This window comes from Phoenix dactylifera, chromosome 12 (genome assembly GCF_051530095.1).
Source record: "Phoenix dactylifera cultivar Ajwa chromosome 12, Ajwa_hap1_PhDact_Kaust_v1.1, whole genome shotgun sequence".
Classification (NCBI taxonomy): Eukaryota; Viridiplantae; Streptophyta; class Magnoliopsida; order Arecales; family Arecaceae; genus Phoenix; species Phoenix dactylifera.
Window position 1 is genome coordinate 14,341,431 of NC_143201.1, and position 24,626 is coordinate 14,366,056.

Below are 24,626 nucleotides of genomic sequence, written 5' to 3' on the forward strand. Positions count from 1 at the left end.
AGACTATATATGAGGTGGTCCGTGGCCTAGAATTTGAGAGGAGGGCGACTAGTTGAGCCGATACGATAGGCGGGCGAAGTGAGCGAGACCAAGCTGAGCCAGGCGTGGAGTGGCGAAGGGGGCCTACTATACGTATACATGATTAGTAAGCAGCGAAAGACATCAAACGAAAAAAAAAGTGAACTATTGAACAGTGTGATTAATCGACAAGTACCAAAGATTTACGGTAGCCTTTTTTTATTTCTAAATTTGCTTACGAAAAGTCCTTGCATTAGTATGAGTTCGTTGACCGCATAAGGGTGATCTATCTTGATGACGAATTCCACGATAACGAGAAATAGAAATAAATCGTTCAATGTCTGCTCTTTCTCCCCTCTTCAATTCCTAATGAACAACATGATCTTGACCTCTCATTTGTTCAATTTGGTCGATCTGATACTTAGTTAACTCATTCATCTTGATGTTCCCACTGATACTTAATCGATAACGAACTTGAATGGCTTTTTTAGGTTCAATTCCATCTATTTTTGTTGAGGCAATTCTGACTTGTTCATCGAAACTGATCTAGCTCCTGAGATATATGACATTCTTTATCCTTCTCCTTTTCCTGATCGTCTCGACTGGAATCTACAATGGTTCTCTCCCTCTACTCCCGAACCAAAGACTATATCACTCGAGCGCCAGCAATTTCTCTTGACTATCAAGATCATAGATCATCCCTATCCTAACAAGACCATATTTTTTCAATACTCTAGCATAGAAAGAAGGAGCTATTTCTTTGATTCTTCTCTGAATCTCCGAAAATATTGGAAAGTGTCCCTCCCAAGATTCCATATAGGCAAGAAGAAGCCTGTCTTTATCCAACTTTCTTTATCTATGATAAAAGAACAGATAGATATTGTAAAAGATTTCTCTTGTTTTTTAGGCCTTGCCTTGCTAGATCTATTGTCATTGGCTTTCCAAAGAGAAACAAGAAAAGGTGATCTAACTCTACCATCGTTAAGGAATTTGAATATGTCACTGGTGAGGAGCTTAAAAATGGAGTTGGATTCCTTTGAGACTATGCCTGTGGTGGTCCGCGTCCTAGAATTTGAGAGGGCGTTGCTGGTCCTCCGAGTTTGAACTGCCAACTTGTTATGTTAACATTTTATAGTCAACATCTGGACAACCAGAACATACAGGACATCTGAGCTATGGGTTCTAAAAGGAAAAATACAGTTTTCATTGTGATAATTTGTTTGTTCTATTGTATATAGTTTATTTTTCTGTTTTCCTACATTAGCTTCCAATATTCTGATCCGAATCAGATCCTAACCAAACTCCGATTCGGATTCGAATTTTTTGGGTTGGGATCGGATTATGCATAGACCCGACTCAACCCGAATGACCGTTGTGTCAGAAATTTTAGCAATGATTTCGATCCAATCTGGTTTTCTATTCAATTGAGTGTAGGTCTAATATTAGAACTCAAAAAAAAAAAATAGATTAGATTGGGATCATCCATGATCTGGCGACCTATTTGCATCCTAACCAGCAAGGACCCAGTATTTGTTTGTATCACCAGTTTAACACATGGAAGTGAATAACTTTTGCGCTGCCCGGACGGGTGAACTGCTAAGACCAATCCGTGCTTCGTCAGAACTACAGCTCAGGAAGTAATGCCCTGGTGCCACGACATCTTGCAGTCCGGCAGATTTTTTTAAAAAAATTCCAAACCCAGGGTGCGAGACGCACGTGCCGCTGCACCAGCCGAAATACGAACAGTGGAGGGGCGGAGTGCAAGATATTATCCGGTGGCGGGCCCACCCAACTCTCCAAATATCGCCCTCTCCTCCCCCGCGGTCTTCTTCCACCTCTCCCCTCGTCGAGTAAAACTCTTCCACGTCATCCTGTAGCCTGATTGCCGTTTGACTTGTTGCAGCTGGTCACCACCCTTCCCCTCCCTCCCCAAATCCCTCGTGCTCCTCATGCGCGCCTCTCTGCCCTATGGAGAGGGAGAGAAGTCGGTGGCGTTGTTGATAAGTATTTGGACTTCGATCTCCTTCCTCCCTCGTTTCTCCCCTCGCAGAATTCCAGGGTTGGGGTTAGGGTTTCATAGATTCATCCTCTTAGTGTTCTGAGATCCAATCCTCTCTGGAGAGACGACGACGACGAAGAAGAAGAAGAAGAGAAGCAGCTTAAATGGAGTAGAAGGAGAACGATCTCCTCTCCGTTCTTCTAGGATCAATATTCTTGGAAGGAGCTCGGAAGATCTCATTTTTAGGTTATCGGAGGGAAATGGGGGAGGAGAAGAGGTCGGAGCGGATGCCGTGCGACTACTGCAGCGAGGCGGCGGCGGTGCTCTACTGCCGCGCCGACGACGCCCGTCTCTGCCTCTCGTGCGACCGCCAGGTTCACGCCGCCAACGCCCTGGCCCGGAAGCACGTCCGCTCCCTCGCCTGCGACAACTGCGGCGCCCAGCCCGCCGCCGCCTGCTGCGCCGCCGACGGCCTCGCCCTCTGCCCCGACTGCGACTGGGACGCCCACGGAGGCGCCACCGTACACCCACGGACCTCCCTCGAGGGCTTCTCGGGCTGCCCCTCCGCCCTCGACCTCGCCGCCTCCTGGGGCGTCGATCTCGCCGCCAAGGAAGCCGCTTCCCCTCTCCACTCCGCCCCCAACCAGCTGTTCTCCGACTGGCCCTCGCTAGATTCGATTCTCGCCGGAGATCCGGTATCGCGGGAGCTCTACGTGCCCTGCGCCCCGGAGATCCATGCCGGGCCGAAGCGCCAGAAGAGCCCGGTCGGAAAGCAGGCGCTTTTCCAGCAGCTGACAGAGCTGGTTAAGATGGACTCGGCGGCGGCCTCGAGGCCGCCCGACCTGAGCCCGAGGACGCCGTGCCGGACGGTCGCCGGAGGGAGCGAAGACGACCGGGGCTCGTCGCAGCCGATGCCGTACACCTCCTTGCTCATGCTGGCCCCCTCGGGGTGCGCTGAGCTGAAGGGGAGTGATAGGCTTGTGGAGGATGAGGATCTGCTGTGGGACTGCGGTCCAACAGATCATTCCACTCAGGTTCAACATCCTTCTGAAATTTCTTTAATCTGATTCAGTTTTTATTTTCTTGACATATTTTTTGATTTTTGTCTTATGAATTCTTCATTTGGATTCAGGTGCTTTAGTGCTTAGGTGGACATCACTGGATATAAAAAATAAAATTGTTACAAAAGCTCAACTTTTTGTTGATAGATGAAGAATGATACATGAAAGTGTTCTCTTCATTCAAGCAATATGCTAGAAATAATGGGTCTTGGATCTATAAAATAATCAAATAGTTTCAAACAGGGAACACTGAATGTCTATGATGTTAAAGACTTATCTACAAAGACTTCTGGCATGAGCTAAGGCCAATGGATATTTAATGTCAAAGATTAACCTATTCCTTTCTTCAAATATTTGCCACCATCTTGTTCGTCTCCATTTTCCTTCAGAAAAAAAAAAGGCTACCTTCACTCGTCCATTTTAAAAAGGATCATCTTGACAGAGCATCAGTGAGGGAATCTCTTAAAAAACTGCACTGTAGAAACATGTGATTAGTGGGATCATCTTTTCTCCAGCACAGAGTACAATATTGGTCTGGTTCTATTCTTTTTTGGGAGATGGTCATATTCTAAGATCTTAGCCCAAACTTGTTATTTGAGAAAAATGCATGAATATGATCCAAAATGCTGCATCTGAATCTCTATCAGCTGGTTGAAGCGAGAGCCCTTTGCCTGGTGGGCTGTGGAGAAAGATTTTAAGCTGTTATAACTTGAAGGATATGGTGAGGCAGAAGCACCTCAGTGTAAACTACCCACGGGTTCCACCTTTTATCTTGGATTTAAGCAGCTTAATGCTTTTTTAAAACTAAAAATTTTGATTTTGTGCTTCTTTATCCATGGCAATGAGGAAAGGGAAAAAAATTCCTTAATCGACTTGCAAGGGAGGAATGTAGGCTCCTCAAAAAAACTCAGTCATTCACCAAAGTCCATTGTTATGATGATGACAGCAAAGGCTCACCATTTTCTGATAGTTAGTATACTGTAACCATTGTTATTATTATAATTATACAATTCATAGATGGTTACTAGTTCCATCCAAAGTGTAAGTGGAGTTAACAGAAGGCTCAATATGAATAACAAACATTGAAGTGGATTTTGACTGCGGTTACTCAAGCGATTGTAGGTTACATCAGAAAATATGTGCATTCATTGACCTATCATCTACCAGTTAAAAAAGCCCATTGGCAGTGGATATTCCAGAGTTTTCAAAAAAAAATTTCTTCTATCCAAAATCAATATATTAAATGCATAGTTAATTCTGATTAGATATTTGAATGAGAAGTTATGTGGCAGCTGCAGCTAAAATTTGTGGGTTTTGTCATCCCGTCTGTATCTCTTTTTGTTACTTTTTTTTGTTAAATTACTCATGTTATTACATGCACACCTGTCTATAATCAACTTGTGGTAGTTCATTCTTAGTGGCCAGATATCTTCGAACTGGTAATATGTTATATCTATTACCTTGCAGATATGGGATTTTAATTTAGGAAGGTCAAGGGATCACATTGAATCTTCTTCACTTGAAATCGGATACGGTACAAGCAGTGGAGGTTTTATTATCAAAAGTTGCAATGATCTTCTCATGGAGAATTCCTTTGCAACCACAAAGATCTTGAAAGACATATACAACACAAATTGCCCTTCAGCAAATGAAGATATCTTGTCTTCTAACATCTGTCACATACCGTCTCAGAATGTAAGTCATCTTGCTCTTATATTTTCTATAAAATGTAAGTGATTAGAGACAAAATGTTCAATATCTATAATTAAAAAAATGCATATGCTAGTAGCTATAACTTTTACTTGTTATGATATTAGAAGCAAGACTAATAATTTTCCTGTATTAGAGAGCTCTAGGATTAGGCCTTATATGTGTTGTTTCCATGTTGTCATCTCATATCCTGTAACATTGTTAGTCTGTATTCATTTTCTGATGAAGCATTAGTGCAACTTCTTAGGTTGGAAAGAACTATTTCGTAGTGAAGCCCTATGTTTGTTTCTGTGCTTCTGTGTGTTTGAGCGCATGCATGCACATGCATGTTTTTCATGTGATATGCATAGGTCTGATTGGCAATTTCCCTTTCTCATTCAAATTTTGTGGTTTACCATAGCACCCAACACCTGTTGAGTGAACCATTTAGAGTGGGTTAGAAATCTAGAAATATGGGCTTCAAGCCAGGCCATTATGCTCATATTTGTTCTGGCTATCTGATAACCATTTCTTGACCTTGACCCCAGCTGAGACCTGAATGTGTTAAATTATTATTTATTATAGCGAAACAAAAAATAAAGTAACACTGACCCTATTACTCAAACTTCTTTCCTATGTGAAGCCACACCTATCCTTGGTTCCCTTTTGCTAACCATTCTGCAGCATAGTCTTCCAAGAATTAAATCACAAGTCAGCTCTGGACTTGCCAGCTTCATGAGGATGCATGAGCCAAAGAAAGATTTCTTAGGTTCTTTGTCTAATGATGTTTAGACATTTGTACATGCTAAATTGTACATCCTAGAAGTTCTTGCAAGATGTAAATATAGGAGTACCGGATTTTGTAACTTTATTATCAGTTCATGACTACGAGTGTGATGCTACAAAAGTTGGTAGGGGAGGAGGGTTGCTTGATATGATGATATCCAATGCCAACTATACAGTACATGACTGTGAAAGCTGAACATCCTGTATTGCTTGATTGATAGGAATGATAATTATTCGTACATTTTTTAAATAAACATTCGTAACTAAAGCAAGCTTGACTTTGCTTCCTTTGTACAAACTGTACTTACTATGAAAGTGGAATATCGCATCCTTTTGGCCATCTACACACATGCACACAAAAGCCCAGTATCACGGAGTTAGTCATTGATTGATCATCTACTTTCAGAATGCCAAACAGTACATATATTTTGCATAGCGAAAACAAAATATTGAAGGCTACATAATGTTTTCCTGTGATATATCCCTTGTTTTTTTCTGATGTAAAGCTTTAATTTTTCCTTTTATGTTTGGCAAAAGCAAACACTTGGAAAAAAATCAATTTTATTTTATTTTTTTCTAAAATACCGTTGTGTTAATTGATTGCATAGGGTTTTTATCTTGTCTTGCCTTCTCTTGTCTGCAGTTGAGCACAGTAAACACAACCAGCAAATGGAAAAGTAATTCAAATAATTCAGCAATCAATGGACCAGCAGCCTCTGGCAACAATGCATCAGTTACAGTTCGGCCCTTGTGTTCCTCTTCGCAAGATCCTGGACCTGGTGGCAGCACCAGACAAATTTCCTTTGGCAAACAGCTCCTAGGAAATGAGACAGTGAAAGCAACCACGAAAGCTGATAGCGAGTTGCTGGCCCAAAATAGGGGAAATGCCATGTTACGGTACAAAGAGAAGAGGAAGACTCGCAGGCATGGAATTAACTTTCTTATTTATTTCCTCTCATTTAGTCTTCTTTTTATGATTCATGCTTCGTAAGATGATTTTCTTCTCCGAAATTGTCTGAACTCTACAGATATGATAAGCATATCCGTTATGAGTCCAGGAAGTTGAGAGCAGACACCAGGAAGCGAGTAAAGGGTCGTTTTGTGAAGTCTACTGAAGCTGTCGATGTTGGAAATGGTGGTTAAATGGGTCTCTGATGGAGCCAACTTCAGCTGTATATATCACTTGTGTTAGTGTCTTTGATGAATTTGTTTAGAGTTAAGCAATTTGTTATTGCTTAAATGCTGTTTGTTGTAACATGGATTCATCCCCAGGTATTCCTAAATCTTGATCAGCAGGCGCTGATTTATGGGTAGCAGAAGTTCCTCCTTGAGTTTGAGTGGTTCTTGTTTTAAGCCGTACTGTTTTATCTGCCTTCAATGGAATTGGCTGTGAATTATTATTATTATTATTTTGCTGACTGGTTGGTGCCATTCTTGAAGGCTATTCGATATCTGATCTGTAGCCAATGTGATAATTGAATTGGGTAAGCTGCTGTAGGAATGCTGTATCTTATCTTTGCATTAAGTAAGCGATATATATTCGTAAAAAGGCCTATTATGCCGTCGACAAAACAACATAAACAAGTTCGTGCATTTCTCCCTGTACAAAGTCATGTGAAGACAGCTTACATGTGGACAGCCTGCTCTTTTAGGTATTCTGCTCATGCCTGAGAGATAAGAAATCATGCGACAATGCTGAAGATTTGAAAGCGTTCCCAGAGTTTTCTTGATTGTATTTAGATTTCATTTAACTCTTTTCTCACCACAATTTAGGGATGAAAAGCCATGAAATTGTTATTCCTAAGCAAGCATTTTCCCATTATAGACTACAAATCCACTCCCTATATTGAAAACAAGAAGATGGCCAATTTACAATGAAGTCAAATGGCATGTATAATTTCCGGAAGGCAATTGGTCGGAAGTTTAGGACCTTCTATTCTTTCGTTGTATCGGTCGGTTGTGGGCCTAAAATTCTTCCTTTGTTGCTTTGTCTCGTCTTGTACACGGAAGAGAGGGCACATATAATTAGGAAGAGCAGTATACCGACATATGAGCAGACCAAAGAGATCGCAGCCCTCTCGCAGAACTTCTCAAAGAAGGAGCACACTTGCGGCCACCCGACCTCATCATTCCCCTCCTTCCCCAGATGGCCAATTGCTGTACCCGCCGAGGCTGCGGCCGTCGCAAGCACCAAGCTTAACTGCATACACCATAACCACCAACGTCAAACTTGCTATAGGTATTCAGATGTGGCTTTGCTTGTCCTTGTTCACTTTGCTTGTCCTTGTTCACTTTTATATATATATATATATATATATATATATATATATATATATATATATATATATATATATATATATATATATATATATATATATTTATTTATTTATTTATTTATTTATTTATTTATTTATTTATCGTAGATCAGGCTACGCTCGAGTGTACACAAGTCTGGACTGTGCCCATCCCTTAGGATGCATCCCTTCTTTATCCTCCGCTCGAGGCTAGAACATCTTGTATTTATTTTTACGAGATTTGTATTTATTTCCAAATACTAGGTATTTATCATCTGAGTATAATTAAGTATTTACCATAGATAACTTAGTATTTATTTTTATAGAGTTAGTGTTTACTTCCAGCAGGTTAATGTTTATTTTCAACCACTTAGTGTTTATGCCCAACAAGTAGTTATATCTTTTTCTATTTATTTATGTAATGTTTGTGTTTACTCTTGCAATCTAGGTGTTATCATTTTGGATTTAGTGTTTATCTTGGAGAGAGAGGAAGCAAGAGAACGGATGATACACATCTTGAAGGGTGGGCACGGGCATGGGCTCCATATCCGCTCCTGTCCTAATTAGTTATTCCTTTTTTTCTTTTCATGCAATGGACGGGCAGTTAATCGCTACTTGGATGCTTCAAAATCCGTGCCAAACAAACGGCAGTAGCGCCAGGCTGTTTGGATCTGAAGTTGGCTACACTCGAGTGTAGCCTAGTCTCTCTCTCTTCTCTCTCTCTCTATATATATATATATTCCTACTATGAGTTATCTCAAGTGTTACTCGAAGATTTTTCAGGTTTTCCCATAACTATCATCTATATTAGGTAAGGTTACAAATGGGTCGGGTTGACCAGTGACCCGACCCGACCTACTTAGATTTGATCCAACCCAATTTAAATAACTCATAGGGCTAGGTTGGGTTCTAAAATTGGACCCGTTTTATTTTTCGAGTCAGACTAGATTTATCAAATTTTGACCCAACCTAACCTGGCCCATTTGATTTTTGGGACAATTTTGGATTTCCTACCCTATGACCCAACTTGATCCGACCCGAATCCAGTACATTATTAGGGCCTGCAAGGGTGCTTAAGGATCTCTAACTCTCTATTCCTCTAATCTCTTATTGTGTTTTAGAACGAGATGAATGGAAGAGATTGTTTCTTGTGTACTGTCAAATGACAAGAATTTTATATTAAGGCTTAGGTTGGTTATATTAAATGAGAATATTATTCTCCTAAGAAGGAACTTCAAACTAATGAAAGCAAAATAGAGTTAATTTTGCCATGTGGAAGAAGATGGGTTCATGATGAGTCCATTACAATTGAACTTTATCATGCGTCATTATCAAAACTATATTCTTTATTTTGGCCCATGTATGCTTTTTTATTAGTACGTTTAGCAAAAATAGTCGTAGATGTATTCTAACAAATTTAGGATATATCACCCAGATTCAAATTTTTTGGGTTGTGATCGAGTTATATATGGACCCGATCTGACCTAAATGACTCATTGGGCCAGAAATTTTATCCATAGACCCAATTCGATCTTCTATTAGGTTAGATTTAGATCTAACATTAGGATTCGAAGAAGGAATCAAATTGGATCGGGTCTCTCATGACTTGGTCCGACTTGACCCATTTGTACCCCTAACATTAGGTGAATTGGAGCTCAACCCACTAGTCTAACCTCTTTATCTGCTACAAAAGATTCCAGGTGTGAGTCATATGTGATGTATTCCCAAATATTTGCATCTATAGTAATTATATAATGGGTGTATCCCCCCAGCCCCATCTCTTTCAAAAAAAATGAAAAAAGGAAAATGCTTGTGTGCGTTTAGTTGCATCCGAGACTCCATTCTCTCAGGTTCCAGCCATGTGATTAGAAGTTTTCATCTTGATAACAAAAACAACTGGAAATTTAAAAAAAAAAAAAGAAGATGAAGGAACCTTGAAGCTCCTTTTAACTTTAAAATTTGGTGAGTTGGCCAACACACTATAACTTGCTTTAAAATTTTTGTAGCACAAATTATTATGAATAGACAAGATTTAAAAGCTAGCATGTGCGAACATGTATATAGATATATTTGTCAAGCTAACTATCTTAACCTTCAACACTGCCCCATCTTTCAATATTTGTTAATATGATATTATTGCTAAACTTATTTTGATAAAATAAATGTACCAATCGAATTAAAGTGCGATATAGCAGTGCCACAAACTGCAAGATCATACATGTTCACATTGGAATTAAATTGGAACTAATATATTTTAGTAGTGTACTTTCATAAAAATTGGGGTTATTAGACCTAGATTCAATTTTCACTAGAAAATTAAAACATGCAAAGGAGTAAAATTTCTTTTTAGTTTGTTGTAAATTAATCAGGACACATGATGGGAGTTTATCTATTCACCTTACATAAGTGAAAGGCACCAATACATGTTATCAAACATCCATGCAAGTCCCAGTAGTGCTTGTGCACCATGGTTTTCATTCGAGATTTATGTAATAGTTAAAATGTGTTATATAGTGGATAGGAAGTAGTCATCTTAATGTATAAAATGATGTTATAGCTCAGCGGTTGCACCCACTTCGTACTTTGAGGGATAATCTTACTCTAAACGAGGTATTTCTCTAAATAACTCGACTAATTATATTTGGTGGTTCTCCCATCACTATTTTTAAATAAATTAGTAAATCATAAATTGAGTAATTGTAGTAGTTAAGTTGTGCTATATGCAGTATATAGAAAATTAAAGACTTCAGTAAACTAGATTATAATCTAATTGTTGCTCCTATTCTATACTTGATAAAACAATCAAAGTTAAAATATTGAGAGTGTTTCTCAAAAACAACTCAAACAATTGCATATTGTCGTGCTCAAATCATTATAATTAATAAAATAGATAGATAAATATAGCATGATGCTTAGGCACCTTTTACCTGCACCAGAGAGAAGTTTAACTCTTCCTAATCATATACAAAAGTTTATTTATCTGATTGATAATAAATTATTACAACAGTGGAAATTTCATGGCAGATAATTGAAGGTATGGCTATATGGTTGTCTTGTGTGTTCACTATCTTTCATACCTATTTAAGGTTAAACTTCCCTGGATTGCATGGTGTATATGTGTTTCATAGATCTCCAACTGTACGATTAGATATTGAAAAATTGAATTCAAGAAAAAAACATTAAAAAAAAATCAAAAAAAAAGGGTATAAATTGTCTCAAACGCCCTTACAACACTAAAGATCAAACTTCGTAGGATCTCTATTGCAAGCAAGGTAATAAAATGACATGGCATACCAGATCCAACACGCCCAATATGTAGCCTTCCACCAGATTGGAAACAAAAGGCAGAGAAACCATTGAGTACCCACAAGCAATCGCATTCCCCGCCAGAAAGAATCTAAAAAAAAAAAAAAAAAATCAAAACATAAACAATGCATGAATACAAATTTCAAAACATATAGATTAGATCAAATATTTTTTTGAGTAAAATAGATTAGATAAAACGTGATATATAGAACTTACTCAAAGGCAGGATATCTGTTGTAAGTAACTACGAATTCGTACCCAGCAATGATGCTGGTTTCTTTGTTGAACCCCATAACCAAAGCTGCAGCCAATGTGGCCACACCTGCCAACAGTCTGAAAAGAGCATGGGCCCTTATATACTTCTTATGGGCATTCTTCAATGTGTCTTGATCCCTCTTCATGGTGTTTTCTCTGTGGTATAAGTTGAGCCTCTCTCTTTCAATCTAATCCAGATAAGAAAGAAGAAAAAGAAATCCAAGTCTAAGGAAGAGAGAAAAGAATGGAGAGAGTTTGGGAGAGAGGCCTCATATTTTTGGACAAAGAGATGGAGACGGAGAGAGCCTGGTTTTGAGAGAGAGAAGCTCCTAGCATCCAGCGAAGGAAGCTGGGCGTTGGAAGGACCGTGCGAAAGAGGTCCGGTCACCGTCCGTAATAGGCTCCCTCTTTTATCGTCAACTGGTTGACTCTGGCCCGCAAGGATGCTGAAACCTGAGGCGGTGCACTTTACTGGAGGTGTCTGAAAACAGAAACGTAGAATTTTATTCCTTTGTTGCCATGGGAATTGAAGTTTTTCTATCCATCATTCCTAGATGTGGGGTTAACGGTCCGGACTTTGAGCGGAGGATCCCCACACAAGTAATGGAATGGTGCTGCTTCTTAATTAAGAAAAGCTTATCAAATTCTAAGATTGCTGCAAAATATGTATTTTTTTGGCCTTTTTGAAGGCACTGCTACACCCATGGATTTGTATCATTCACCTCATATATGTTACCCATGGATGAGGAAGCTCAGTTTGGTCACCGGTCTTTGGTGCATATGTTGGGGAAATTCTATTATCAGGGTTAACCTTAAGATTTCCTTATATTAGCTTAGGTGTTGAGATAAATATCCAATATGAGGTTGGATTGTTTTGGTGAGTGGATGTGTAACAATCTAAGACCTCATCCAAAATGGCTAATCGTAAGGTATTATTTGGGTTCCTTGATCCTATATAAGTACCCAAGATCTATCCAGCGAATAACCTATGTGGACTAGGGGACACTACAGCACGGATCCATTGGGGCTGACCACGAGCCAATCGTGGTGTTTGTGATTAGATTTGAATAGATTTGAACTCTTAGCCTGACGTCCTCGTCAGGGCTTGAACGTGGGGAGTATGTGAGGACCCGTGTGGGTGTGTGTTTAGTCTCATATCGGTTATTCGCGGGATAAATCTTGGGTACTTATATAGAATCAAGGAACCCAAATAATATCTTCCGGCTAGTCATTTTAGATGGGATTCTGAGTTGTCAAATGGTATCAGAGTGGACCTGGCTCATAACCTATGTGGACTAGGAGACACTGCAGCACGGATCCATTGGGCTGACCATATGGGCCAATCGTGGTGTTTGTTATTGAATTTGAATAGATTTGAACCCTTAGCCTGACGAGGACGTCAGGGTTTGAACAAGGGAAGTATGTGAGGACCCATGCGGGCGTGTGTTTAGTCCCACATCGATTATTTGCTGGATAGATCTTGGGTACTTGTACAGGATCAAGGAACCCAAATAATACCTTTCGGCTAGCCATTTTGGGTGAGGTCCTAGGTTGTTACAGGATGCGTAGTTAGAATTGGCTTATTTATGAGCTAATTATAAAGATTGATGCAATTTGAGTTTGATTTCTTTTGTTGGCTAACGAGCTTGAAAGGGCTTGTCACTGCACCGACAGTTAGTTGATCACTTTTAGTTTGCAGCTTCTGCCTGGTAAGGTTGAATGAGCAAAATAACAAATATGGTGCTTTCTCAAAGTTAATGAACTGAAACAACAAATTCTTCTTGTTTTTATCCAAAGAAGAGAAGGCATGCCTTTGTTTTAAGTGATTCTGTCGTGCCCCAAACCCATTATTCGGATAAGCCACATATGACACGGCCGCACACTCATTAGGACAAGGCCCAAGAGAACATGCAAGGTTAAAAAATCACTACAACCTTAATATCCGTAAACAATAACGATCTCAATTTATAACAAATAACAAAACTTGTATAATTACAGAATTTAATCATCCTTTCATCCGTTATCCCAACCGTAGCCAAGTAATAAGCATTCTGCAACTCAGAAAAGAAAACAAAAAAAAAAGGTGGTGTTAGCTTTATAGCCCAGTAAAATCTCCACACATCCACATCAATATAATAATATAATTTGGAAATAGTAATAAACAATATTAGAATGAAAGCATTAATTATAAAGCTTTTTTCAAAAAAAAATCTAGTATCAATCAATTAAACTAACAAATATCCGCATAAACATACATCAAATATATATCTTTTCAAAAGAGATATATATCACAAATACCAATAGGTAAAATCTTTATTCAGTATTAGTTTTATGGGTCTTATCATCCGTTTCTCATTATCTTAATTTCAAATTCGGTAACAATTAGTCTAAACTAATTTTTATTCGTCTGATTATTACGCATCATTCTTGTCAAATCAATTTCAATTAACAGTGTATTCCTTGTAATTTTTAGATAGATGGAATCATAATAAACACATATTAAGTTTATACTAAAAGTCATATAAACCAAATCATCTCGTGCAAAAGCAAATCCATCAACACAAATCTCACGATACAAATGCAAGAATACAAATCAATAAACATATATATACTAGTGGTCAAATATAGAAATTCTTAACTTTATTGACAATAATCATTAACCCACTTTACGATCCACGAGCTGTGTAGAGTCCCCCACTCAAAGCCTTCTTGTGCAGACGACTCCCCCTACAAAATCAACTCAATTATTAAAAAAAAAAACACATAGTGGACTAGTAGCCTAGGCCTTCTACTATGTCCACTAGGGGTCCATCACTAAGTCCCTTAAATCCCTTTTACCACTCAATTGGATCAACTAGAGAGAGAAAAGAGAGAGAAAGAAAGAATGAGAGGAAGACAAAAGAGAGGGAAGGGAGAGAGTTAGAGACGGGAGAGGGAAAGAGAAAGAAAAGAGAGAAAATAAGAAAGCTGCTGGAGCTCTCTCTCTTTCTCAAGATGGAAGAAAACCAGAGTGGAGTAGCCAGCAGTGGCCGAAGATGGCTTGGCCTAGGTGGTTGCAGCCAAAGGGGGCCTTCACTGGGGATGGTGGTCGACTAGCAAATTGAAGAGAAGAAGATCATCACAAAACAAACCCATCAAACTCAACCAAGATCATGGCCTTCTCACTGGCCGACAATCTCATGATGTTAGAGGTCCTGGAAAGTAGTGAAGTTCGGCACCAACCGATGGCTGGCGGTGGTGAACACGGAAGAAAGGGGCCAAAATGGGGCACCCCTATTTTTGATGGAATTCCGATGATTCATTGACTCAAATCAAGGAAGCAATAACATGAAGATCGAAAAAAGGAAGAGAAAGACGCATAGGATGAATACCTTGGTCCAACGAGGTGGTCCGGCGATGTTTCTGATAAAGATCTAAAGAGAAATTCTAAAAAGAGAAGCTTTGAAACCAGCAATGATCGCTTAAAAAACCAATTGTGGAGTTCATTGTCGTCAGAGGAGGCCCTTTTATAGATATGATTCTAGGGTTTAGCCAAATTTGGCTTGCCCTAGGATTTCCCAGAATCTACCAGAGTCGAGAGTGTTGCCCAGCTATGCAGCCCAAGAGGGAGGTGAATTGGGCTTCTCACAAACTTATGTATAATGCATTAGAACTAAAAGCTTAACATATGATTATTATTTTTAGAAAAAGAATGATAAGTAAATATGCAAGAAATTAATGTAAATAAGTCAAGCAACACAAACACAGACTTTATAGTGGTTCAATGCTAACCCTGCATTTACATCTACTCTTCAAGACTTTCTTCTTAAAAATTTCACTATAATCTTTTTAGGATTACAGTTCGATTATTTTACACGGGCTCACAATCAACCTAGTTGAGGGTTTCTCAAAAACTTAAGCGTAATGCATTGGAATTAAAAGCTTAACATATGATTATTATTTTTAGAAAATGAGTGATAAGTAAATATACAAGAAATTAATGTAAATAAGTCAAGCAACACAAACACAAAATTTATAGTAGTTCGGGGCCAACCTTGCACCTATGTCTACTCTCTAAGGTTTTTTTCTTGAAAATTTTATTATAATCTTTTCAGGATTATAGTTCGATTGGTTTACACAAGCTCACAATCAACCTAGTTGATTTTTCTAGGTAATCAACCAAAATATATACTAACTATTTTACTTGGGCTCACAATCAACTCAGTTGGTTTTCCTAGGCAATCAACCAAAATCTTCTCTGAGCCTATCCCAGGCTCAATACAATCCAATTCAAGGTTTGGATGGACCGTTTTCCTAATTTAGTTCCTAAAACTTGTTGCAGCAAAGTATTAAGTTTAAGCATGATAAAGTACAGGACCTAAATAATAAATACAAAGAAATAAATGGAGCTTGACTTTATTGGTTGGCTTTGATTGATTTTGAACGCGCTTTACCAACTCTCAGCTGTAGAAGATGTGATCATTCAGCTCACTATGAATGCTCTTAAATAATTTTCTCTTTGAAATTCTCTTTCTTTCTTTTTTTTTTATTTCTTACATTGATGGATTTTTTTTTATACTGCTTAAGCTCTATTCTTCCTTTGGCGTTTTCATGTATTTATACCCTTTGGAGGTGGTTGGAACACTCTTCCAACTGTTAGACAGGTTAAAAGAGTCGTTGTGAGATAAAAATAACCGTAGTGACTCACAAAAAAACTAGCCATTACTATTGTCAGGCGTAGAGAAATTGACTCGACATTTTTAGAGGTTGCCTCGTGATCTTCAGAAATCAACTCGTGATTTTTAGGAATCGACCCATGATCTTCAGGAGTCAACTCGATCTTGCTTCTTCTTTTCTTGCACTCTGTCTTTCTTCTGTGTATACTGTGGAGCTAGCTCTCTCAATTTATGGTTCGACTCATCTGGTGCCAAGAGTCGACTCATTATTTTCTAGGATTGACTCTTCAACGAACTAAGTTCTACTATTCTCTGTCTCTCCACTATGACTGTTCAGGGTCGACTTGCTTATTTCTGGGGTCAACTCTTGTTTGACTAGATTCAGCTCGTGCATTCCATGGGTCGATTCACCAATGCAATGGAATTTTCAGCTCTTTGCTTTTTCACTATGGCCATTCTGGGGTCAACTCTTATTAGACTGGAGTCAGCTCGTATACTTCATGGGTCGACTTACAGTATGTTGAACTCTACAACTTTTTGTTTATCTTCTAAGACTATTTTAGGGTTAAATCATAATCTACTAGAGTCGGCTTGTGAAGGCGTATCCGTCAGTAATAGTGTGTCAGGGCCAACTCGTTGCAAGCTTAGAGTCAACTCTTGAGGTAACTTAGGATAAAATTTTCTGCATCTGCATGTGAGCTTCTAATTTACGTGGCCTTTTGGGGGTTATGCTTCTTGATGTGGAGCTTCAAATAGATAATCTCCTTAAGCTCCCAAATAACCTTCCCTCTTAGACTGCTTTCTCCGCAAGATCTCGACATAAAGAGTTATATGGCATCTCAAGACTTGATCCTTTCCACCATAAGACATATCAAGTTCTCCTAATCTCTTTCCAAAGATCACCAACCTTCCAACCTTGGATTAAAATACTATATTTCTTTGCCCTAGAAATTAATTTCTCTTGATTAATTCTACATAGAAATCCTAATCGGCCCAATCCACTCTTAACAAAAAATAGAAGAAGGCTTGAGCATTAGAGACTCTTCATGATCTACAGCCTTCTTTCTTCTCTTAACTTTTTATATGATTTAATAAATAGACTTTATCCTAGAGTAACAATGTCAGAGCTAGAAGAAGGCGGTCTATACCAAAACATTCCAGATCCGAGCTTAACCAAAGAATCATCAATCTATTAACACTAAATTTGAAATGCCAAAAATTCTCTCAAGGATTGTCAACAATAAGAGTGCCTACTGGTAAAAATTGCAAAGCTACCTCCAGATTAGTCAAAGAATCAGCAACATTCTACTTCTTTTTGTCAATAAAAGCCTCCTTTACTAGATAAATAACTCAACTTTTTCATCATAATGCCTTTCGGATCAAGAAATTAATATTTCTAACCAATTTCAAAATAACTCAAACCACCATTCTTTTGTTATACACTTTGATCTAAATCTACCAAAATTTATAGGTTCACTAAACAGTTTCCACCCAAAATATCACTTTGTTCTGGAACCGAGAAGACCAAAAATTTCAAATTTTTAGGTAGAAACTAGAGCAAAAATTTTGAGTCTCTTTATTCTAAATTTGCATTGAGCATCCTTATCACAATTAACCCACAAGCTAATCTCCACAACCCTTCAAGAACCCAATAAATCTAAAACTAATCTAACTCGAGTTAACCCTAAGTTTCTTGATAATTCAATTAGACAATTCCAAATTGACTTTTATTTTAAATGATTAATTGCAAATTCCAATGGATTAGAAGATCCCGAGCCAATATCGCTATGAGTAGAATTAACTCTATTAACCTCCAAACCTTTCTTCACCAAGATTTCTAATATCTATAGGCAATGTTATATGGGATAACTCATGTAAGCATCTCAAAACCGAAGTCTCTACTTAATATTTTATTTTACCAGTAGCTTCATCAATAGTAGCAAAAGATCTTTGATTGAATCATAAACCTAAACTTAAGTTTAATTTAACACATCCAGTAATCTCTTACAAGCCCTACCTCCAAGATCGAAATCTAAGATGGAATCTTAAAAAAAAGAAAATAGACACAATAAGAAGATGCTCTAGTCATAAAACTCATAAAACTACCCCCCCCCCCCCCCCCCCCCCCCCCCCCCCCCCCCAATAAGGTACTTGCAAGAAAGCTTGATCTATTATTGTGCATCTTAGAGAAGTTTCATTGTCTCTTGATTCTTCTTTTCATTTTTTTTTGTTGCATACTTACATAATTTAGAACTATTGCACTAGCATAGTCCCTCCTTCTCAAGGTTTTACAGGAGGCGAAGTGTTTCAATACCTCTCCTTTTTTTGCAAAATTCACAAAAATCCTAGGTTAACATCACTATATTATTTTCTTGTTTTAGCTGAGATTTAGCTCTTGCACCCATTAATCTACTTTTTTCTAAATTTCTTCTTTAAAATTCAATACCCCATACATAATTATGTTAAATTGGGAGACCATGAAAGTACATATTTGAGAATATTAGCTCTCTAAAATGATAAACAATAGGAGGGTAGTTGTGGTACATAAGAGAGCTTTTTTCAATTTTTTGCAAGAGAGATGAATAGATCCTTCTCTATTTTATTAATGCTAACGACAAAAGTTCTTGATTGATTGGATTCTTCTAAAGTTTTGGTTTGCACATTAAATTCTTCTGTTGTTCTTCCACTTTTCATGATATTCCAGGAATGAGAAAAACTTAAAAATGCTCCCCAACTAATTTCCTATTTCTTACTATTTTCACAAAATTATTTTGGCTTGTGAGATATTTATGAATTCACGAGAATGGATAGATTAGAGGTTTTTCCTTGGAAGAAATGCGGCATATTTAATTTTAATATTGTTTCTTGTTCAACGTAAAAAGGAGAAAAAAAAAAGCAAAAAAAAAAAGAACCAAGAAAGAAGAAAGTCTCAAGAAATTTCTATTAATCATAAATAATAACGATTTAGAATCACAATAATATCGTATTCCAGTTTGAGAGATATATCTGTGGAAGACATATTGAATACGTTCTTTAATAACCTGAAATAATTGTGGCTGAATCTTCCCTTCCTTACTTCTTACAAAAAATAGCCGTTAATAGGGTATGCTATCAACTATATGGAGAGAGAGGACCTAGCCTTTATATAGAAAACATAAGAGAGCCTTCTCATTAAAGGCTCTAAAATTATATGTTTTCTAGCCTACATACCAAAATTATTATAATAAATAGGACTCAATCCTATGTATCCAAATGCACCAAGGTCCATAAAACAAAATGATCATACATCATATTGGGTCTAACCATAGTACTATTATGAACTATACGTTTAACTGATTTTATAAAATAAAAATATATAATTAGTGAAAATTTATATTTTAAGATTATTCTAATAATTTTTTTATGTACGGTTATCGCCTCACTATAACATGGTTGAGCATGGATCCCTCGTCTTTGACCTGCAGCACCCAAGTAAATTACAAATCACAACCTTTGCCGGTACGCTGTACCCATGTCTTAGAGGTGACAGGCCAAAATGGAAGCATATTTTGGAATTGAAGAGGGTTGATTTCCATCAAGTTTTTGGAACTCTAATACAGTGATTAGTTGGTTGAGGACTTGTAGTTGTAGATGCTCGACGGGTGGCCATCCACTTCTGACAGATAGAAGATTACGGCAGATTTGGCGGACTTCTGAGCTGTCCATGTCTATCGGGTGGGTGGGTGGGTGAGTTCTGACCAATCAATGGATATTATCTGGGAGGATCTAGAGTCGGCACCTAATCAGCTTCAGGATAAGCAGCAGTGTATTTACCGGAATCAAACTTTAAATAGAATATTAACTAATCGGAGCTAGGTGTTTTTGACAACGCATATGCTATGATAGTCATACGCCTAATTGCTTAAATTATTCAGAGGCCCACAACTTTGAATGCCGTCGGCTCAATCATGCATCTGGACCACCTTTTGAACGACAGGTCATGTCAAAACTACGCTCAAGAGCTACGCTAGCCCTTCCTGCCCGCCGCCCCCCCACCCCCCCGGGGCCCAAAAAAAAAAAAAATCCTGATGTACCTTTTGACCTGCCACAACCAGCATGATTGATAAATCAAGCAAAAAGCATACTATAAAATCCCTATTCAATCAATCAAAATCTATTATATAATTTTCTTTACTACATGAACGAAATACAGAAAGTGTCACACGCGAGTGAAACGTCCACATATAAACTTGTGGCGCAACCAAAAGGAAGCAAAGCCCCATATAAAAACGGGGAAATGAGCTAACTACGAGTCTTCCCCCTTGATGGAAGGGAGGTGGAGAGTTTCCTTGGCTTGCAGAGGGGCAGTTTGGGAAGTTGGGGACAGTAGTTTTGTTTTGGGTGGAGAGAGAGAGAGAGAGAGAGAGAGAGAGAGAGAGAGAGGGATTTGGTTGGCTTGATACATGCTTGAAGCCACTCTTATCTTTCATCCCTTCTCTTTTTTGGTTTTGGTCTTGGTTTTTCTTCCCTCACATTCCTCCTGATCCAGCTGGGCCATCAGGAAGAAAGATTGGGGGATTGGAGATGGACTTCTTGGAGGGTGGAGATTCTTTTAATTTTCTCCTCTCGGTTTCTTCTCCCCCCTTGGGTAGTAGAGAGAGAAAAGGAGGGAGGGGGTTGAATGGCTGCCGTGCTGTGATGTTGCAGTTGTTGCTTGGGTACTCGCCTGAAGGGGAGATGGTGGGATGGGACTTTTATTAATTAGATGGAGTGAATTTTCCATAATGCCCCTACTTCCTTTATGGACAAATCCTTTTCTTTACCTTGACCATGAAGTGCCACGGATGACCTTTTGTTATTCTGCTCTTGCTTGACATGGTAAACAGTATTGCCAAGCAATATCTCAGTTATTTAATTAGTTTTATGGTCCTTTTTTTAAGGCAATTACATTTTTGTGCTTCCATTCAAAAATTATATTAAACTGGAAATGCTTCTTATCTATCTTTATTAGATTCATGTATATTTGTTGAAATATTATACTTGATGGCTATCTATTTCTATATTATTTTTTTAAGTATTTTATACTTATTAAAAAAAAGAGGCCTCATTCATTGGATTCGCCTTAGGCCCCCAAATATATCGGGCCGCCCCTGACTATACAAACCAATTATGAAGAACCCTTCAAGTAAGTACTTTCGAGTCCTCTTACGTCCTTATGCTCCGTCGTTCTCATAATATCTCCACTACTTCTTCAGAAACTATTTGACTTAGGCATCGAAAATTTTTTCGTCAAACACTCTCTGATAAGAGGACTTTTTCATGTTTGTTGTTTTAGATCGGATCTAGAGTCGGAGCTGCGAAGTTGATCAGTTGAGGTTATCTTGCCAGCTTCGAAGGCCTTCTAAGATATTGGGTTTATGATTGCGTGTTGGTGTTTTCTCTTTCCAAAGTGTCATCATGAGTGGTGAGATTTTTGGATTGATAATTGAATGCTTTGCCGATAACAATCCTAGCAATGGTTTGAAGTCGAATACCCAGTTGATATGTGATGGAGATCGGATTCGACCATCCTCAAGCTATTTTCAAGCAAAGGGGAAGCATTGTCTGGTGGAAGCATGACTTTTTGATCAACGGCCTCTTCGCCCGATCTGTTCGGTTTGTAGTGTTCATAGTGTCTAAGTCATGTACTCATTTTGTGTAATCCTTTGGCTGTCGAGGTGATGCAATTTTGTAATTACAGTGACAAACGGAAACAACTGTGGTTTATATTTTGTCACCTTGTTTTTACTCAAGCTTGTAAGTGAGAATATTTGTCGATCTGCTAAGTAGCGTAAGTCATTTTATATGCAATTGTTTTGATCAACCCTTAGGTTGGTGCCTTCGAGGGGTCGAAGAACTGAATCGTCCTCAGTAAATTGTTGGAGCCTTGCCCCCCATTCTCGGCCACATTAGATGAAGCCGAAGACTTACGTTCATTCGAATGAACATTCGTGGAGTGGATGATGCATGGACTTGAAACTCTTTTAAAGAAGCTTTAGTATATTTGGCGAGCTTATTAGTGGGTTGTAGGAGCCTTGCCCCTCGAGCTGCTAAGAGTCGAGAGTCGCCTTGCAATCAGCAGGAGTTCATCGCATTCACTTGATGGAGGGATCAGTCAACTTCATAATGGTTCAAAAATTGTCATCTCTATGTGGGTCATCTTAACCTTGAGATATCGATTCATCTGCCAAGTCTTCGGTGCAAGGGTTGGTTCAAGATGGAGGCCATAGAATGGCTTGCCTAACTTGTGCACCCGGGCCATCCCAGTCTTGAGAGGTTGATTAGCTCACTGAATCTTTGGCTTGAGAGCCGGTTCAGGATGAAGGTATTGCCTCCTCAGGGCTATGGAATGGCTTGCCCGACCTATGGACCTTGGCCATTCCGACCTTGAGAGATTAGTTAGCTTGCTAGTTCTTTAGCTTGAGGACCAGTTCCAGATAGAAGTGCTGCCTCTTCAGGGCTGTGGAATGGCTTGCTTGACCTATGCACCCAAGTTGTTCCGACCTTGAGAGATCGATTAGCTTCTAGGGTCTTCGGTGTGAGGGCTAATTTAGGATGGAGGTGTTGCCTCATCAGAGCCATGGAATGGCTCACCAGACCTGTGCACTCAAGCCATCCATATCTTAAGAGGTCGGTTAGCCCGCCATGTCTTCAACATGAGGGACAATTCATAATAGAGGTGTTGCCTCTTTGGGCCATGGAATGGCTTGCCTAGCCTGCGCATCCGGTCTGACCCAGCCTGCGCACTCGGTCTGGCCCAGCTGGCACACCCGGTCTGGCCTAACCTGCAGACCCAGTTTGACTAGACTTACGCATCTGATTGGGCCTGACCTGTGCACCCGGGTCGGCCCGATTTTGAGAGGTCGATTAGCTCGCTAGGTTTTTGGCTCGAGGGTTGATTTATGATGGATGTGTTTTCTCCTTAAGATAGTGGAATGGTTCTCTCGACATGTACACCTAGTTTATCTCGACCTTGAGAGGTCGGTTAGCTCATCAGATCTTCGACTTGAGAGCCAGTTTAGGATGGAGGTGTTGCCTCCTTAGAGCCGTGGAATGGCTCACCCGACCGGTACACCTGGGCTATCCTAACCTTAAGATATTGGTTAGCTCGCTAGGTTTTCGACTCGAGGGTCAGTTCAAGATGTAGGTGTTGCCTCCTTGAGGCCATAGATTGGCTAATCCAACATATTTATCTGAGTCGTTTCAACCTTGAGAGGTTGATTAGCTCGCTAGGTTTTCAGCTCAAGTGTTGGTTCAAGATGAAGGTGTTGTCTCCTCAAGATAGTAAAAATAGCTCATCCGACCTAGTATGCTCAAAGACGCTTTCATCGATGGTCACTATATAGGCTCGCCCAATGATAAAATCCATGAACAACATTCATTGGAAGGGATGCCTAATTAAGAGGGCTTAGGTGCACACTCCCATTGTGGGTTTTGCGGTTAGTAGTCTTTTGAGGACACACATGATCCTCTTCAATTTGTTGGAGAGTGAGTTACCCAACCCGAAATATTTTTGATGATTTTTGGAGAAAATAGTGTTTCATTTATTGAGACTAGGTTTACATAACAATAAGATATCTCTTAGTGATAATACACTAGAAGATTGGCTGAATTCTATATCCAAGGTACACGTGCCCTATGGAGATGTTTAGGTGGGGCATCTTGAACCGAGGAAGGGGTTCTTTCATGATCTTCACCAAGAATGGAAGGTCGGTTGTGAAGTCGACTTCGTTCTCATGCTTGGCGTTGCGACCTCTAAAATCCTTGAGATGCTGATCTATCTCCTCGAACCTATGGTCGAGATCAACCTCCTTTCTGGAGATCTTCTCTGATCGGTGGTGAGATGAATGTCTTGGCATCAATCCCTTGTGAGATTACGATCTAGGGGACCAATGCCGTCTCCCTAGCCCCGTGCTCTATGGGCAAGAATAATGATTATGCCAGACTCGTCTTAGACTCCAAGAATGGGAATGACGTCTCAGCTGCATTGGATCCTCCTGATCTCCCGATACACAAGTCTGCTATAGGGGTTGTTGAGGCTGTAATTGTTGCTGGTAGTTCGTGACCGTTTGCTATAGGTTCTAAATGATGGGGATCAGTATATGAACCTGCTGCATGAGAAGACCGAACTGCTCAACAGTGACCGTTGGTCAGGCTGTGGTTCCTACTGAGGAGGAGCCCTTCGAGGGATCTGTAAGGAGCAATCGAACCTCAGAGATGTATCCTGCTGTAGACTGTGGTCGTTGCTTGGGTTTTCCTTGACTTTATGATTGTGTGTTGTCTGCTTGATTAGTCAGACCTCCAAAGATAGAATCAGAACCTTTTCTCTAGCGTCTATTTATTGCCTCTAGAAAACGACTCAAGCCAAGTGTTGATTAGTCATACCTCTAAAGATAGAATTAGAACCTTTCCTCTAACGTCAATCTGTTGCCTCTGAGAACCGACTTGACCTAAGTGTTGAGTTGGTAGGGTTGCTAGGGATTTTATCTTATTTGTTGTCCATATTAGAGATAGAGATAGGATCGCTGCATGCCTCCATGGTGAT

General features: G+C 39.3%; 2 protein-coding genes across 2 annotated transcripts; one reads left to right on the top strand and one right to left on the bottom strand.

Annotated features, from left to right (window-relative positions):
• Positions 1-1,883: 1,883 nt before the first annotated feature.
• On the top strand, positions 1,884-6,962 carry LOC103715325 (zinc finger protein CONSTANS-LIKE 14-like). Its single transcript, XM_008802910.6, has 4 exons — positions 1,884-3,051; positions 4,546-4,773; positions 6,197-6,477; positions 6,582-6,962. Exons 1-4 carry the CDS (start codon positions 2,278-2,280, stop codon positions 6,694-6,696), a joined length of 1,398 nt encoding a protein of 465 aa, XP_008801132.3. The 5' UTR covers positions 1,884-2,277; the 3' UTR covers positions 6,697-6,962.
• A 367-nt stretch (positions 6,963-7,329) lies between these two features.
• Positions 7,330-11,692, bottom strand: LOC103715324 (CASP-like protein 1C2). Its single transcript, XM_008802909.6, has 3 exons — positions 11,370-11,692; positions 11,142-11,244; positions 7,330-7,753 (listed from the first exon to the last, which is right to left on the bottom strand). The coding sequence occupies exons 1-3, from the start codon at positions 11,552-11,554 to the stop codon at positions 7,487-7,489; spliced, it is 555 nt and encodes a 184-aa protein (XP_008801131.4). The 5' UTR covers positions 11,555-11,692; the 3' UTR covers positions 7,330-7,486.
• Between the last annotated feature and the right edge of the window lie 12,934 nt (positions 11,693-24,626).

Excerpts from the sequence above, each read along its gene's own strand:
- LOC103715325 (XM_008802910.6), top strand. The coding sequence starts at position 2,278 with ATGGGGGAGGAGAAGAGGTCGGAGCGGATGCCGTGCGACTACTGCAGC. Across the intron at positions 4,774-6,196 it reads GTCACATACCGTCTCAGAAT|TTGAGCACAGTAAACACAAC; the intron begins GTAAGTCATCTT and ends TCTTGTCTGCAG. Across the intron at positions 6,478-6,581 it reads GAGAAGAGGAAGACTCGCAG|ATATGATAAGCATATCCGTT; the intron begins GCATGGAATTAA and ends TGAACTCTACAG.
- LOC103715324 (XM_008802909.6), bottom strand. The coding sequence starts at position 11,554 with ATGAAGAGGGATCAAGACACATTGAAGAATGCCCATAAGAAGTATATA. Across the intron at positions 11,245-11,369 it reads AACAGATATCCTGCCTTTGA|ATTCTTTCTGGCGGGGAATG; the intron begins GTAAGTTCTATA and ends TTTTTTTTTTAG. Across the intron at positions 7,754-11,141 it reads TATTGGGCGTGTTGGATCTG|TTAAGCTTGGTGCTTGCGAC; the intron begins GTATGCCATGTC and ends TGGTGTATGCAG.